The 15764-nt window shown below is 39.2% G+C and overlaps 1 protein-coding gene across 1 annotated transcript; it reads right to left on the bottom strand.

The window, feature by feature from the left end:
- Positions 1–691: 691 nt before the first annotated feature.
- Positions 692–10495, bottom strand: COQ3 (coenzyme Q3, methyltransferase). The gene is made up of 7 exons (XM_039356078.1): positions 10300–10495; positions 8658–8763; positions 6873–7022; positions 4737–4836; positions 3030–3272; positions 2385–2544; positions 692–1161 (listed from the first exon to the last, which is right to left on the bottom strand). The coding sequence occupies exons 1-7, from the start codon at positions 10415–10417 to the stop codon at positions 971–973; spliced, it is 1068 nt and encodes a 355-aa protein (XP_039212012.1). The 5' UTR covers positions 10418–10495; the 3' UTR covers positions 692–970.
- Positions 10496–15764: the final 5269 nt, after the last annotated feature.

The raw sequence follows: 15764 nt of genomic DNA on the forward strand, positions 1-15764 counted from the left end.
CACATACATTTTACACCTCAACAACTTGTCATGGACACTTCTGCAACTGACATGTGAGCTTTATCCACAATTCCATACATATATACATATGAACTTAGCAACAAAGCACCTAATTAGAAGGCCACCTATTTATCTCCCCACACACAAAGGAGATTCCCTACTACCGCTGTTTAATTCAATTCTTTTTTTTCTAAGCAAATGTTTACAGTTGCCCATTATTTTTATTCCTAAGTAAGTGCATGAAACCTGTTTGGTTCCCACAGCATTTTTAGAAATAAAGATGATGACGGGGCAAGATGCAGTCTGCAACATTTCAATGTCCCTCTTTTTTAATTAAAAGAATTGGGGGGGGTGATATAAAAGGCAGGTGAGGCTTGGCAATTAGAATTACCAGTTTTGGGCTTCAAATTCCAGATAGCCACTAGAAGGCAGCAAAGAGTTAATTTTTCTGCATCACTTTTCTGCCCTCTGCTGGTGATTTGAATTTTTGAATTTGATTTGGTGGCCCTATGTCATCTGAATAAGTGGGTAATTTGGAACTTCCACTTACAAATTCTAGGCTCAAAAATTGGTCTTTACATAGAATTTGGCCTCACTCTCTTTAGAGCTGTAACATCATGCTCAAAGTTAACCCTGAAAAAAAATAAGCAAAGTGATGTATATGATTTTACATTTAAAAATAGACCACTTGTTGAATGTAATGATTTTATAAATGGCAATAAAAACCAATAATTCTAAAGTCTTAAAAACAATCATTCTGACAATTATTTCAGACTTCCAGCCACTTGCAAAGAATGTTTACCCACAAATATCTGATACTATGAACAATAATTCCTCTAGCATGTATGCTGAGATGGCAGCAAATATTTTAGCTAACATTTTAAAAACAAGATTGCTTGCCCCTTTCTTATTTATTACAGCTATTTATCACATCTTCTTCCGTGCTTCCGCAGCAACTATACACTTTGTCTTAGCTAGCAGTTCTGATGTTAGCTTCTGTTTGTTGATGCTCTGTGGAGGCTTCCTTTAGATCCTGTTGTTCTTGTATGCTTGATTTAATTGCATGGAGTGCATAGTTAATGCTAGTGTTTCCAGTCCAGCTCCAGGATCCAAAAATGGGGTTGTATAACATGCCTTTGACCACCTTAACTGAAAAACCATCTGCAGGTAAGGAAAAGAAAGGAAACAGATTGAGGACATTTTTTAAAAAAAAAAGCTATCATTTACACTGAATGCCTCCAAGCTCTTGCAATATAATTCTGACACAATTGTGAAATTACTGTAGGTAGTCCTCTTTTACCGACTACAATTGGGACCAGCTACTCTTTTAAGTGAAGAGGTCACTAAGTGGGAAACTGTGTGACCATGACTGTGCTTTCCTTTTCTCACTTCCTCCACCCTTTGGAAAGCTCACTTGGGCCTGCCATGATAGCCAGCTTGAAACTGAGAAGACTAATCAGTGTTACACGTCTGGCTTTTGTCTGCTTCCAAACCCACTCCCTCTCCTTTGGAATGTTCACCCTGGCACTGGGGTAGAGCAGGGAGGCAGCACATGTTTGCATTTATAGGCATTGGCGAAAGGGAAAGTAAACAGACAGTGGGGAAAAACACATTGAAAGCAATGTGCTGGTGCCAGGAGTCCCAAGTACACTATGCAAACAGTCCAGTGTATTCTCCATTGTGTGCTGTTTACTCTGTTTACTTTGTTGTGTGCTGTTTGCTCTGTTTCTTTTCCAATCTCTCCACTTTGGGATTGGAGGTGCAGGAACCCAAGCAGTTTCGGAATGCAATCTCTTGCATGCTGACTTCTTTTATTCTCCCCTCATCCCACTGGAGAATGAAGAAATTGGAGAGGAAGGGAGTATGAAAGCACAAGCACACACACAAGGGAAATATATGCAAAACATAGCAGCAGTGGTAGTAGGGGAGCTGATGTTAAAATTGCAACTATTTAATCAGAGAATGTTAATATGGAATAAAATATGCCTTAGAAAAGCAAGATCATGCCCAAGGAGTATTTTTGTATCTCCTCCCTAAAATAATCAGATTTATATAAATATCCTATGAATCAGTAATGATAAAAGTTGCAACTTATCTGGAAGGCACCAAATTGCTGTCACACTCTCCTTCAACTTGGAATTCTCCAGATGTGCCATGACTTGAACTCCTGAATTCTCAACCAATAGTGCCAACAATGAATTGGCTCAGCTGGAAGAGACCAGGTTGAGCAAAGATGCACTATTAGAGTACTAACTTTTCATTTTTCAAAATCATCTGACCAAAGTGTTTTCTTTGTGCAACTTCTTTCTTACAGAGAACTCAAAGTCAATTAGTATTTAAAGGATGCTATATGATTGCTTGCCTCCTTGAGATTTAATACTCACTTGATTCCAGAAGACGCTCTAACTCTTCAGGTGATATGAATTTGTCCCAGTCATGAGTGCCTACTGGAACAATACCCAGTAATTTCTCAGCAATGACAATGCCAAAAATATAGGAGAGCTGAGTTTTGTTCAGTGTAGTGATAAAGAGGGAACCTTCAGGCTAATATAAAACAAAGGACAATTTGCAACTTGGTTATTTATACAACTAATAATAAAAAAGCATATAAAGAATATAATTACAACATTTAGTTTAAAAAGTTAATGTAAAAAGTTTAAGTCAATTACATCTATATATGGATAAAAGGACTCTACTGAAAAAAAAGTTATGTAGCTGAAAAAAATTAATGCTATTTGCCCAAATCCCTAGGGAAAAATTGAGTAACGTACAAAATAAAATAAATGAATAAAATTCATATTTATTCACCATTTAGATTGCCTAGATCAATATTTTCGGAATGGAAAGGGAATAATATGAAGATTCTGACTGCGTTCAGTCTAGATAATCAGAATATATTATGAACAAAATTTTATAATTTTGGAGCAATGAGCGACTAAAGTAAAAAGACACATAAATGCAAAAAGAACCGATCTTTATAGTAAAAAAAAAATAGCACTGAGATCTACTTTATCATTTTTTAAACTTACTTTTAATACTTCACCAAAGCATTTGATGAACTTTTCAACGTCAGCCACATGTTCTACCACTTCAGAAGCAACAACTATGTCAAATTGTTCTGATCCCTCCTCCACAATATCTTCTAGTGCACAGGCTCTGTACTGAATCCTTTTGGTAAGGGCTGGATCAAATGATTTATGCAGTTCCGCTGTCCGGATGCTGTCTTCCAAAGGATCAATTCCAGTAACTGAAGCTCCCAGTCTAGCTAGGGGCTAATATCATAAATATGTCATTTTCTCCTATATTAAACTATGAAAAAGACTTCATATCACCTACAAATATAACTAAAGTTATTTAAGCTTAATGCTAATGCTTCCTTGCCCTCTAAAAATAAATATTGCAATAATAAAACATGAATCCTAACATTTCATTATGGAATTTTTCAGTTGATTATCTTGAAGTTGGGTATCCTAAAATATTGGCTACCCAAAAATGTTTCTTAGACCTGTTAACAGTTACCTTTTCTTTTGCCTTAGACTAATTCTGCCTCTTATTTTGTAATTGATTAAATGAGACAAATATAATTAAAGTGAAAGTGAAATTATGTTGTTTAAGTATACTAATATCATTTTTAAAGGTTTGGGGGGGGGAAACGTGCCATTTGCTCAAAACTGCAATTTAAAATCACTCAAATGGAGTAATGGCAAATGTGGTGGAAATTTCAATAAAGCAGAAGGATTTAAAGCCTATATTTCATGCTGTAGTGTTTGGAAAACATTTTATTGCCAAGAGATACACAATTTCTGAGTTAGGAATCACACATGTATATAAAGTCATTCTAACGCCCGCACATCTTCACAAGCAGAGACATATTCAGTCCCCTTACATTTGCCTTAGTTTCTTTCTATCTTAATAACCCACTGCAGATGGTGGAGTTCTCTCTTTAATCAGCAATGGGGAAACCAGCTATCCCGCCCCCTGATGAAGTTTTTTGCCGGCTGGTATAGATCAGGTTTCCTGCCCTAAATGGCAATATAAAACATGTAGCCTGTTTCTTACTAGCTACCTATAATAATAATAATAATAATAAAGTTGGAAGGTACCATGGAGATCATCTAGTCCAACCCCCTGCTCAGGCAGGTAACCCTATACCATTTCGGACAATCTCTTCTTAAAAACTTCCAGTGTTGGAGCATTCACCGCTTCTGGAGGCAGGTTGTTCCACTTGTTAATTGTTCTAACTGTCAGGAAGTTTCTCCTTAGTTCTAGGTTGCTTCTCTCCTTGATCAGTTTCCATCCGTTGCTTCTTGTCCTGCCTTCAGGCACCTTGGAGAATAGCTTGACTCCCTCTTCTTTGTGGCAGCCCCTGAGATATTGGAACACTGCTATCATGTCCCCCTCATCCTTCTCTTCATTTAACTAGACATACCCAGTTCCAGCAACTGTTCCTTATATGTTTTAGTCTCCAATCCCCTAATCATCTTTGTTGCTCTTCTCTGTACTCTTTCTAGAGTCTCAATATCTGGGTAAAATGTGGGTAACCCTAATCTGAGTAAAATGTGACAGCAATTCCCATGATGCTGAAAGCAAATGTCTTTGGGGTTTCAAGGAGAGTTAACGTTAGCTGAACAGAGTTTTTAAAGAAATTAAAAAAAAATATTTAAAAGCTTGGCATTTCCTATTAATTAAAGGCAGAAGAGAAGGACATTCATCATCATTAAATGTGCAATTGCTACCTCAGTTAGTAGTCCACCACCACAGCCAACATCTAGGATCTTCATGTTAAAGAGTGGGCTTCCTGGCTGATGGTCATTTCTCAGATTCAATATAGTATCTCTTATACAAAATAGAAAACAAGTATGATTTAATTAAAACAAATAATACTCGTGCATGTTACCACAACTGCAACATTTTATTCTTTTAAAGTGTCATAAAGAGAAAAATCAATTTATTATCAACAACTTTGTTTTCAACATACACTGTTACAATATCTATTGTAACAGTATATGTTGAAAACCACACACCTCCAGAAGCAACATTTACTCAAAAATATAGCTGTAACTGATCAAAATATTCCTTAATTAATATTGTCACTGACTTGCAAATGGTGATGGTAACATTCAGAGACTGACTTCTCACTAGAAATACAGAGAGAAGTGTAATTCTGTTTAATTTACCATTAATTATACACTAGATATAAAGTCAACATATCCAGGTTTTTAAGATGTAAAAAAAAATCAGAACAAGGTAAATCACTTCAGAATTTTTTTCTACCTTTCATATAACATACAGGCTGTACAATTCATTTAAAACAAACTTAAATCTTTTCAGGGAAAAAATAAAAACATACAATAACATGGTTGCATATGTGTGCACATCCTCTTATAAGTAGGGATGTGGCTGCATTCAGAATTAACCAATCACATTCAAACTGAAGTTAAATAGTAGTCGGTATACAACTGCCATCAGTTAAAGTGACTCTGATCAAGCCCATATAAAGTTCAGTTGTTCTAGTAGGATTTGTCTGACATTTACTCTTACAGCAAAAGGCCTGGTCTGCAAAGAGCTTAGAAAGTATCAATGCAATCTCATTGTTGGAAGGTATCAGTCAGAAGAAGGTTACAAAAAGCTTTCCAAAGCATTGGATATACCACAGAACACAGTGAAGACAGACATCAACAAGTGGAGAAAATATGACACAATAGCAACATTACCAAGAACTGGGTGTCCCTCTAAAAATTGATGAAAAACTCTTCCCAGGGGCTGCCAAAAGATCTACAGCAACATTAAAGGAGCTGCAGGAATTTCTAGCAAATACTGATTGTGTACTACATGGGACAACATATTCTTTGTATGTATGGGCTGTGGGGTAGGGTGCAAGATGGAAATCTTTTCTTATAAAGAAAAACATCCAAGCCCAGATACATTGTGCAAAAACCTACATCAAATCTCACAAAAGCATGTGGGAAAATGTGTTCTGGTCTGATGAGATCTTTTGGGCATAATTCCAAAAAGTATGTTTGGTGCAAAAAGAACACTGTGCATCACCAAAGGTACACCATACCCACAGTGAAGCATGATGGTGGCAGCATTATGCTTCAGGGCTGCTTTTCGTCAGCTGGAACTGGGGTTTTAGTTAAAGTGGAGGGAATTAGGAATAGTTCCAATCATTCAATTTTGGCACAAAACCTACAGACCTCTGCTAAAAGGTCTTCTTGAAGAGGAAGAAGAATTTCACCTTTCAACGTAAGTACCCAAAGCACACCTCCAAACGAACAAAAAAGGAATGTCTTCACCAGAGGATCAAACTTTTGGAATGGCCCAGTTCAGACTTGAATCCAGTTGAAAATTTATGGGGTGACCTGAAAAGGGCTGTGCGCAGGAAATGCTTTCACAATCTGATAGATTTGGAGCACTTGTGCAAGGAAGAATGGGCAAAGATTCTCAAGGCAAGATGTGCCATGCTGGTAGACTGAATGCTGTCAAAAAATCAAAAGGTGCTTCAACAGAGTATTGGTTTAAGGGTGTGTACATTTATGCAACCACATAATTGTAAGAGTTTTATTTTTATTTTTTCCCCTACAAAATTTCAGTTTGTTTTTCAGTTAAATTGTACAACTTATATTAAAGGTGAAAAAAAACTTCTGAAGTGATTTATTTTGGCTCGATTTTTTTCACATCTCAAAAACCTGGCATTTTAACAGGAGTGTGTAAATTTTTATATGCACTGTACTTTACAGTTTTGGATCCACACAAGGTTTAACTAAACAGTACTAACTAAGGCTATGATTCAATTTCAAAAGTGGATAATGCTTACTAATTTCAAATTCCTAGCAAAAGCTTGAAAATGTTAATGTATTTTAAAAATTTACCTAATAAAAGGCACTCTGATATCATTCATAGAATGTAGGGCTGCATAGTCTCCATCCTCATCCCACCATTTGTGTGCCAGCCGTTGGAATCTTCTAAGTTCTTCTGGATCTACTGTTTGCCAAGTGCTGTATGGCTGATCTGTAAATGTTCTAAACAAAAGTTTCGTCAGGTCAAACACAATTAGCAAAAATGACTGAAAAATGCAACAAGTAACTTTGTTTGCAGAAAACATGGATTTGTCAAACCAATACAGTATACAATTTTCAATATTTAGTTTCATTCTTATCAAAAAATAGAAGTAGATAAATTCAGATTGCAGCCGAAACCAATGTTCAGTTGCATCCATGGAAGTAATGTCTGAGAAAATGCTGAGGCATCTGGGGCTTTTATTTTAGGATAACAGAACACTAATACATAAAAAAATATGAATGAGAGAAAGGAAACAGCAAAAGATAAGCTTCTCTTTCAAATAGCATTTTGGAACTACAGTTCCACTGACTTGACAAAAGGAAATATTTCAGGCACTCTATAATAATTAATACGTGTAGTGTTAAAATAGGTGGTGACATACATTATCTTAAATAATTTAAAGGATGCAAATGAACTAGAATTAAATCTTAAAGTTAGATAATGGAAACTCTATATTCAAAAAATGATTTATATGAGTTTGAATACCAGTGGGCACAACTGAGGACTTTCATGTTCTGTTTTTGAACATCAAAAAAGCATCTGCCCAACTTCTGTTGGGTTAGATGGTACTTTGGTTAGGCCCAGCAAAACACTTTTTAAAGTCCTGCTCATAATATCTATAACATTATGTTATACATGATTATAACAAGTATGTAACATATTATGTAATATATAATTATGACACATTCCAGATGTTGGAACTTTGAATCCATATGCTATATGCAATCCATATGCAGGGGAGGTAATCTTTATCTACTGTGATGCTTAGTTTGTTGGAAGATGTGAGACTTCAAGTTAACAGAATAACAAGAGGGACCTTGGAGGTCTTCTATCTAGTCCAGGGGTATCAAACTGCCGGCCTGCGGGCCGGATGCATCATAACAAAACCGTGCCTACCTCAATGCCAGCAATGGCAAAAAAGTAATGATATTGTCATGACACGTCATGTGACATTGCAAGTTTGACACCCCTGATCTAGTCCAACCCCCTGCTCAAGCAGGAAACCCTATACCATTTCAGATAAATGGTTGTCCAATCTCTTCTTAAAAATCTCCACTGATGGAACACCCACAACTTCTGGTGACAAGTTGTTCCACTGATTGTTCTAACTGTCAGGAAATTTCTCCTTAGTTCTAGGTTGTTTCTCTCCTTAATTAGTTTCCATCCATTGCTTCTTATCCTGCCTTCAGGTGCTTTGGAGAATAAGTTGCCCCCCCTTCTTTGTGGCAGCCCCTAAGATATTGGAACACTGCTATCGTGTCCCCTCTCGTCCTTCTTTTCATTAAACTAGGCATACCCAATTCCTGCAACCGTTCTTTATAAGTTTTAGCCTCTAGTCCCTTGAGCATCTTTGCACTCTTTCTAGAGTTTCAGCATCTTTTTTTACATCATGGTGACAAAAACTGGAAATCCCAATGCATCCAGAGGGCATTAGTTTAGTGCATTATAATTTCCCACTTATGAACATTATATAAAAAAGAACTTGAATTGCCATTCTTATTAGAATGTTCTTACAAATGATAATTTATTATGAAGTACATTTTCCATGAATATAATTATGAATAATTACCAGTAAATCAAAATACTATACTTACATTTTGTTTCTCACTTTAGTCAAATTTACAAGTTCACCATAATTTGACTGTACTTTAATACAAAACGATTCTTGAAATATCCGATGAAGTTGACTTTTGTGATTCCCTGATAAAAAGCAATACTTTTAACTTACAGGTCTTCCAAAGAGCGATTGTAAGAAACATATTTTTTTAAGGGCACATTTGCCAAAGCCATAATAAATTTGTTTGTGACCACAGACTAATTCCAATAATATATATTGGTTAACTAAAATCCATTAGCAAACCAGCTTCCTCATTTCCCCAATTTCCCATTCATTTCTGAAATCTGCTGAGATGTTTACAGGATATAGAGAGAGGGGACAGGAGAATGAATGGAATTCCATTTTTAGAATACTGGATTCAGGAACTCTTGATTTAAATATGTGTGCTACGAAGGCATTGCTTTACATGAATTCCAATTTTATTTTCAGTTTATATTTTAAATGCATTTTTAAACAAAAATAAAACAAAAATTATTAAGAAATCTAACATTACATCTAATGTCATAAATACATGTTTGTTTCTACAGTGGGTAGTATTCTTGGTCAAGTTCCACCTCACTCACCGTCATTTCTAATATTAAAATTATGTATTTATTTACAAATGTATTATATACATATAAGTATGTAGGTATATGTACAAAATTAATCAACTAGTGATGTACAGATTAATGATGTGAAAAGACATATCCAAAGTGTAAAGGCAAATGTGTTTATCTCTCTTAATCTATTTCATTTATTATGTATCTCTACCACTGACTGAGCAGGATAAATAGCTCCCTGCTCTTAAGATTTAGCTTTGACAGAAGACATTAATTACAGGATTATATGAGGTCTAAAAGGCAGGCAGCATTTGGATTAAATTCTTACCTGGTAAACATGGTCAGCCAGTCCAAATACTCTTCTGAATTATTTTGACTGACTGACCATATTTACAAGTAAGGACCTTTTTCTTCATTTGGAAATGTAATAATAGGTCTCCATTCTTTTTGTGTTACCATCACTGGCACGTAAGAATTTAATTTTGTATGACAGTTTCATTATTTTTGCCTGTCTACGACTGCAACTAAAAAATAAAATTGTTCACATTTTGGGAAATCCCACATTCTGTATATCATTATCATTGTTATATTTCAAGGTCGGAAGTAATTGGGAAATGCTTATTTTAACCAATACAACGACGTAAGAAGAGGGTTTGCAAATACCAATGGATCTAAGTAACTTTTACCTAGGAATACAATGGCTAAGAAGCAGACAAAAATGCAAGATGCAGAATATGTTAGATTTTAAAGAGGGGGGCAGGAGGAAGGTTTATTTCAAGCCACATTTCGATACTGATACCAAAGGCAGACAATCAGACCAACACCTAACTCTATACCTCGGATAGCCTTCCCACCTGATGCTTTTAGACAAGACAAACATCGGCACCTGCAATCCCCCAAGGGTGGCCTAAACTCGGGAAAGGCCGCCCAAAAAAAGAGGGTTTTTTTTTTCATTCTACTCAGAAAATTTTTGAGACCTAAAGGCCAGTAACCAAATCTCCCCACAGTTTGCTCAATTGCAGCTCAGGCAGTCGAGGCCGGGCCACTCGGGTCAGAGGCGAGCAAAAGTCTTGGACTCACCCGATAACGGCCGGAGATTCAGGAGGCGCCCATAGACCACCCGACTTCGCGTCATGTGGGCGTGGGGAGCCCACAGCCGCCTTGCCCCCCATAGCGAGCTCCTAGCCCAGCCCTCCATGCGCTACGACGGCCTCCCGGGTACCCAGAGTGAAGGAGCGGCAGGTTGGCTCCGCAGAGGGCGGCTCCACCTCCGGGCTCCCGTCTGCCAATAGGCCGTTTCTCGTCTCGACTCAGCCTCCGGTTCCGGGGAGGAGACTTTCCGTCGCTTTTGACTTTCCTCGAAATAGCTTCGGAGGGAGAGTGGAAGTGCCTCGCTGGCCGTTGAAGGGGAGCCGAGGAATATCTTTGCAAGCTTTTTCTTCTGACTTCCAAATCCTCAACTGGACTACAGTTTGGGAGGCGAGCTGAACGACAGAACCCTAAACGTGGCAAAGCTTTCTCCTCAAGCCAAGCAAACGTGCTCAGTTTTAGGGGGAAACTAAAACATGACTGCAGCGGCTCTGGGTATTTGGAGACCAAAAGCGGGAGCCGGTGCGATGTAGTTGTGTGTGGGGGGGGTGTACCTGGAGACTACGAACGTCCTCGGATGGCTTGGAGTCTTTCAGACCAAACCTCTGCCAAAATGATTGTTTTGCGATTAATGAAGTGAGGATACACCCGCATAGTTAGCTTTGAACTTTTGAGAGAAAAGGCAGCTTATAAATGCACCAATGAATGAGTAAAAACAAAGTAACCCTGTAAAGGAAATGATAGATCCTTTATAGTGCAAATGCGTTGTCAGGGTTTCCTTCGCACCTCCAGAAAAGGAGAACATTCGCATGGGAAAATCGCGGCCTTCACGTTGTTTTTGCTTGCTTCTAAATAGCAGTAGCTAAATAGCATTCTTTTCCAACAACCCAAGAGACAGCTCTATGCATGGACATCACCAGATGGTCAACAGAGAAATCAGATTGACTATGTGCCCTGCAGCCAAAGATGGAAAAGCTCTATACAATCAGTAAAAACAAGACCAGGAGCTGACTGGCTCAGATCATGAGCTTCTTGTTGCAAAATTTAGGCAGTAATCCGTAAAGATCCTGAAGTTGAAACTCAAATACTTTGGCCACCTAATGAGAAGGAAGGACTCACTGGAGAAGGGCCTAATGCTGGGAAAGATTGAGGGAAATAGAAGAAGGAGATGATAGAAAATGTGGTGGCTGGATGCAGTCGCTGAAGCAGTAGGCGTGAGCATAAATGGACTCCAGAAGATGGTAGAGGACAGGAAGACCTGGAGGAATGTTGTCCATGCAGTCGCGATGGGTTGGACATGACTTCGCAATTAACAACAAATAGCAGTAGCACTTGGACTTATATACTGCTTCACAGTGCCTTAAAGCCCTCTTTAAGCAGTTTGCAGAGTTGTCATATTGTCCCTAACAATCTGGGTCCTTATTTTATCCACATCGGAAGGATGGAAGGCTGAGCCAACCTTGAGCCGGTGAGAATCAAACTGCCAGCAGTCAGCAAAATTAGCCTGCAATATTGCAATCTAACCACTGTGTCATCATGGCTCTAAACCAGACATGTCAAACACAAGGCCCGGGGGCCAGATGTGGCCCGTGAAGTGGTTTCATGTGGCCCGTGAAGCCATCCTAGAAACAGTGAGGGAACAGCCCCCTCTGCCTTGCCCCTGGCCCAGGCCAGCTGGGAGCCAATGTACAATTTTGTGGTGCCATCTATGTTGAAACACATTCATTAACACCCCTCCCCCCGCATGGCCTGAGAAGAACAATGAGGCTCCTCCAGTGGACCATGCCTTGGCACTTACCCTGGTCCCACCCCCTTCTGCCAGAGACCCTCAGATCTATCCCACTCCAGCCCAGGCACCCTTGACATGAACGATGTAGAGCTGGCCATGCCCACCCAGTAGGCCACACCCACTCAATCCATGCCCATCTAGTAGGCTGCACCCACCCTGGCCACACCCACCGGGCTCCCTGAGGGCAACCGCAATGCTGATGCGGCCCTCAACGAAATTGAGTTTGACACCCCTGCTCTAAACTGACATATGGGGGCAGGGGGGGGGCAAAGAAGCCATGCTTTGTGGAGAGGAGGAAGACCTAGGGCATGGGTAGGGAACCTTGCTTTTTTATGACTTGTGGATTTCAGTGCCCAGAACTCCTGAGCAGCCATGCTGGCTCAGGAATTTGGAGTTGAAGTCCGCAAGTCATAAAAGAGCCAAGGTTCCCTACCTCTGACCTAGAGCAACAGGAATCAGGTAGCTGAGTGAGGATTTGGTATCTTCAGCAGTCAAAGCAGAGCCCCTTGGCCAAATGAGAGAGGGCATCTCAGGACAACCAGGAGGTGGCTGAGCTTCCCAAGATTTTTCTATGGCAAATTAGTGTTCTCAGAGATTGCCTTGTTGGTCAATGGATAATACTTCAGCTTAGACCAATTCAGAGGTAAGCCTGCACAAAGGTTGGAGGGCTATCTTATGAGGATTTGTGAAAGCCAGCATGTTCCAAATGTGCTTTTCCAAGAGGCAACCAGTTTTTTTTCCTTGAAAACATTTCACTTCTCATCCAAGAAGCTTCTTTAGTTCTTCTTCAGAACTGAAAAAAAAAAAAGCAAGTTCAGTTGCCTTTTGGAAAAGCACCTTTGGGACAACCATGACCTGGATTGAGAAACTCCATAGAAAAAAAGCCAATATGGTATGCTAGTTAAGGTTATTGGACTTTAAATGGCGACACTCATCTTCTGGGTCTACTTCGCTCACAGAAGTTTCATTGGTGACTTTGGGCTGGTCACCCTCAGCTTAACTTTCCTCAGGATGGGTGTGGAAGGAATAAATATAAGGGCACAGCCATTTTTTCTAAACAAATTCTAAGTTAGCAAGCCATTTCAGTGCTGGAACAAAGACAATATGTGGATGAGACAGGCAAGGGTGCATTTAGAATGCCATAGATTGTGTTTCTCTGATTTTTATCTTGTAGGGACAAAGAAATCTGTGAACTCCGCAAAGCGTCAGGAAGGGCATCTGGACAGTAAATGCTCAGCCCCATTCAGTTGCCCTGACTCTATCCCAAATTAAGGGACTACAGCAGTGATGACGAACCTTTTAGAGAGTGCCCAAAAACTGGCGCTGCCCCACCCCATCCCCTGCCCCGCCTGCCCACAGGGCCAGTCACCGCCTCCAGGGCCCACCGCAGATCACCCAGCAGTGCTATGGCAGTCACGCCCTCTGCCCGCACCCTGCAGCATCAACTGTGCACGAGGGGTGTGAGGGCAGTCTTGTCTATGCTGCCTGGCTGCCATGTCCTTGGCTGCACTGCTTGGGTGGGCCAAGCTCAGGGGCGACTCTCCTTCAGGGGGGCTGCTGGAGGGGGTCACGGGGGGAGGCAAGGCTGGGGCAACGGCATGGGTGCCCACAGAGGGCTCCGAGTGCCGCCTCTAGCACCTGTGCCATAGGTTCGCCACCACTGGACTACAGGGTTGTAAAAAGGGAGATATTTTTAATGTTACTTTTATGTAGGTTGATTGTAAGATTGTATGGAATCTGTTGGTTATTTTTGTATAGTAAACTACCCTGAGTCTTGGAAGCTGGATATATAGAAATATATGAAAATAAAAGTATTATATGTAAATAAATGCCTTCTCTGTGACAAACAAATTTGCTACATTCCTACGTTCATTTTTCCTCTATATTAACAATATTGTATGACAATTACATAAAGGAGAGGTTAGTGAAGTTCAAAGTTTTCTACTTTTATGAGTCAACATAATCTTGACGCTTAGTGCTTGTTTCTCTTGCGTTCTCTTATAACCTAATAATTTCATTAGTTTCTTTTAAAGTCTTAAGCACATGCTGGTATGTTAAAAAGAACAAATTGAAACAGTATTGTAGTTCTTTTATTGGAGCAAGTTATATACAGAAACAAACATTTACTTTTCCATTATTACAGAACTCTTCCTTTGGGGGCTTATTTTCTAAGTAGGAAAATGAGAGAAGTAAAATAGAGGAAACTCGATCTATAAATGAGTGTATTACATTCACCTACAATTAATATGCACTAGGACTAGGTGCTTCAAGTTTGTGTTTAGAAAAAAAAATCCTCACTTTTCTTGTCCTGGAGATTTGGGGGGGGTGTCGTGCTTGGTGCTGTCTGAGCTTGGTTGTTTCCTTGCAGACATTTCATAACCTAACTAGAGGACATTATCAATGCTAGAAAAGAGTGGGGTTGCTCTTGGTTTATATATAAATGGCATGCCTGGAAGGGCAAGTGGGCGTGTTGTTTTCTTCTTGATGATTCCTTGATTGTTGTTTACTGTTGTTTGTCAAGTGGTAAACAATATCCCAATCAAGAAACTACCAACTCAAACAAGTGACTAGAAGGCTGCTCGAAAAATGGTGGCCACTTCTGGAATCCTGCCATATGGCTGCCCAAATCACACAGAACTCTGGATATCTTCAAAAGATAAATGTGTGGTGCTTGATGTGGGATGGGGAAGAGATGCAAGCCCTGTGGGGACCTGCTGGGGGTGAATTAAATAGGGGGAGCCCATCAGTGTCCATGCAATCGGTTGTAAAGGCAAATGACTGGAGGGATGCTGCAGCAGCTCTAATTTCAGGACCAGGTTGTAAGCAGCTTACAGGGGTCTGCTGTAACTTCAATCGCTTAGCGACCAGTCATTAAGCAAGGACTATTGGTATTATGCACCTGGAAGGTACAATACATGAAGAGGGTTACTCAAAGTACATAGAACGATATTGACATCTTAGTCCATATTTTTTCAGGTATTACGTTCATTAGGATAGTATCAACTCTACTTCCTGAACCCCGTAAATTTAGTACGCACAATTATATTTCAAAAGCTAAATACTAAGAGATTCCGTTAACTTTTTGAAGTAAATGAAAGATCAAAATGAAAAATTCCCACCTCTGACAGGAAGATGTAAGATGCTTAAGCCTACTTTCAATACCAAGATCTCTTGAGCTCATGTTTACCAAGCAAAAAACTGCTTACTTCAGCATTTGCCAAGATGTTATAAACAGCATTATTTTTATTTTGCAATCATCATCTTAGTTGGTAAGTTGTAAGATTAGACCCAGTTAAACTTATTAACACAAGGTTATTTTAGTGACCTCTAACATTATAGTTACAGAAAGAAACTGAGTCAAAAGCAATATTAACTTCTCCAATCATACAAGGAAGAGTGTTCCAAACTTATTTCATGTAAGTAGTTAAATTACTTGGAATTACTATTTCTGTTTGGCTAGTCTTGGTATGTCTTAAAGTAATAATCCACATTTCATTCACACACAGTATGATGAAACATACCATTAAAATAAAACAAAAACCTTTGGGTTTTTTCCCCCAAACAGTTATTTTATCAGAGGATTGACTCAGATTTATCCAAAGATGAAACCCCGAATTTAAATTATTAAGCATTTTACAAAAGAAAAATGCCTTGCAAATAAATATTT

This window comes from Crotalus tigris, unplaced genomic scaffold (genome assembly GCF_016545835.1).
Source record: "Crotalus tigris isolate CLP2741 ecotype Arizona unplaced genomic scaffold, ASM1654583v1 scf7180000018784.18638703518:1950463, whole genome shotgun sequence".
Lineage (NCBI taxonomy): Eukaryota > Metazoa > Chordata > Lepidosauria > Squamata > Viperidae > Crotalus > Crotalus tigris.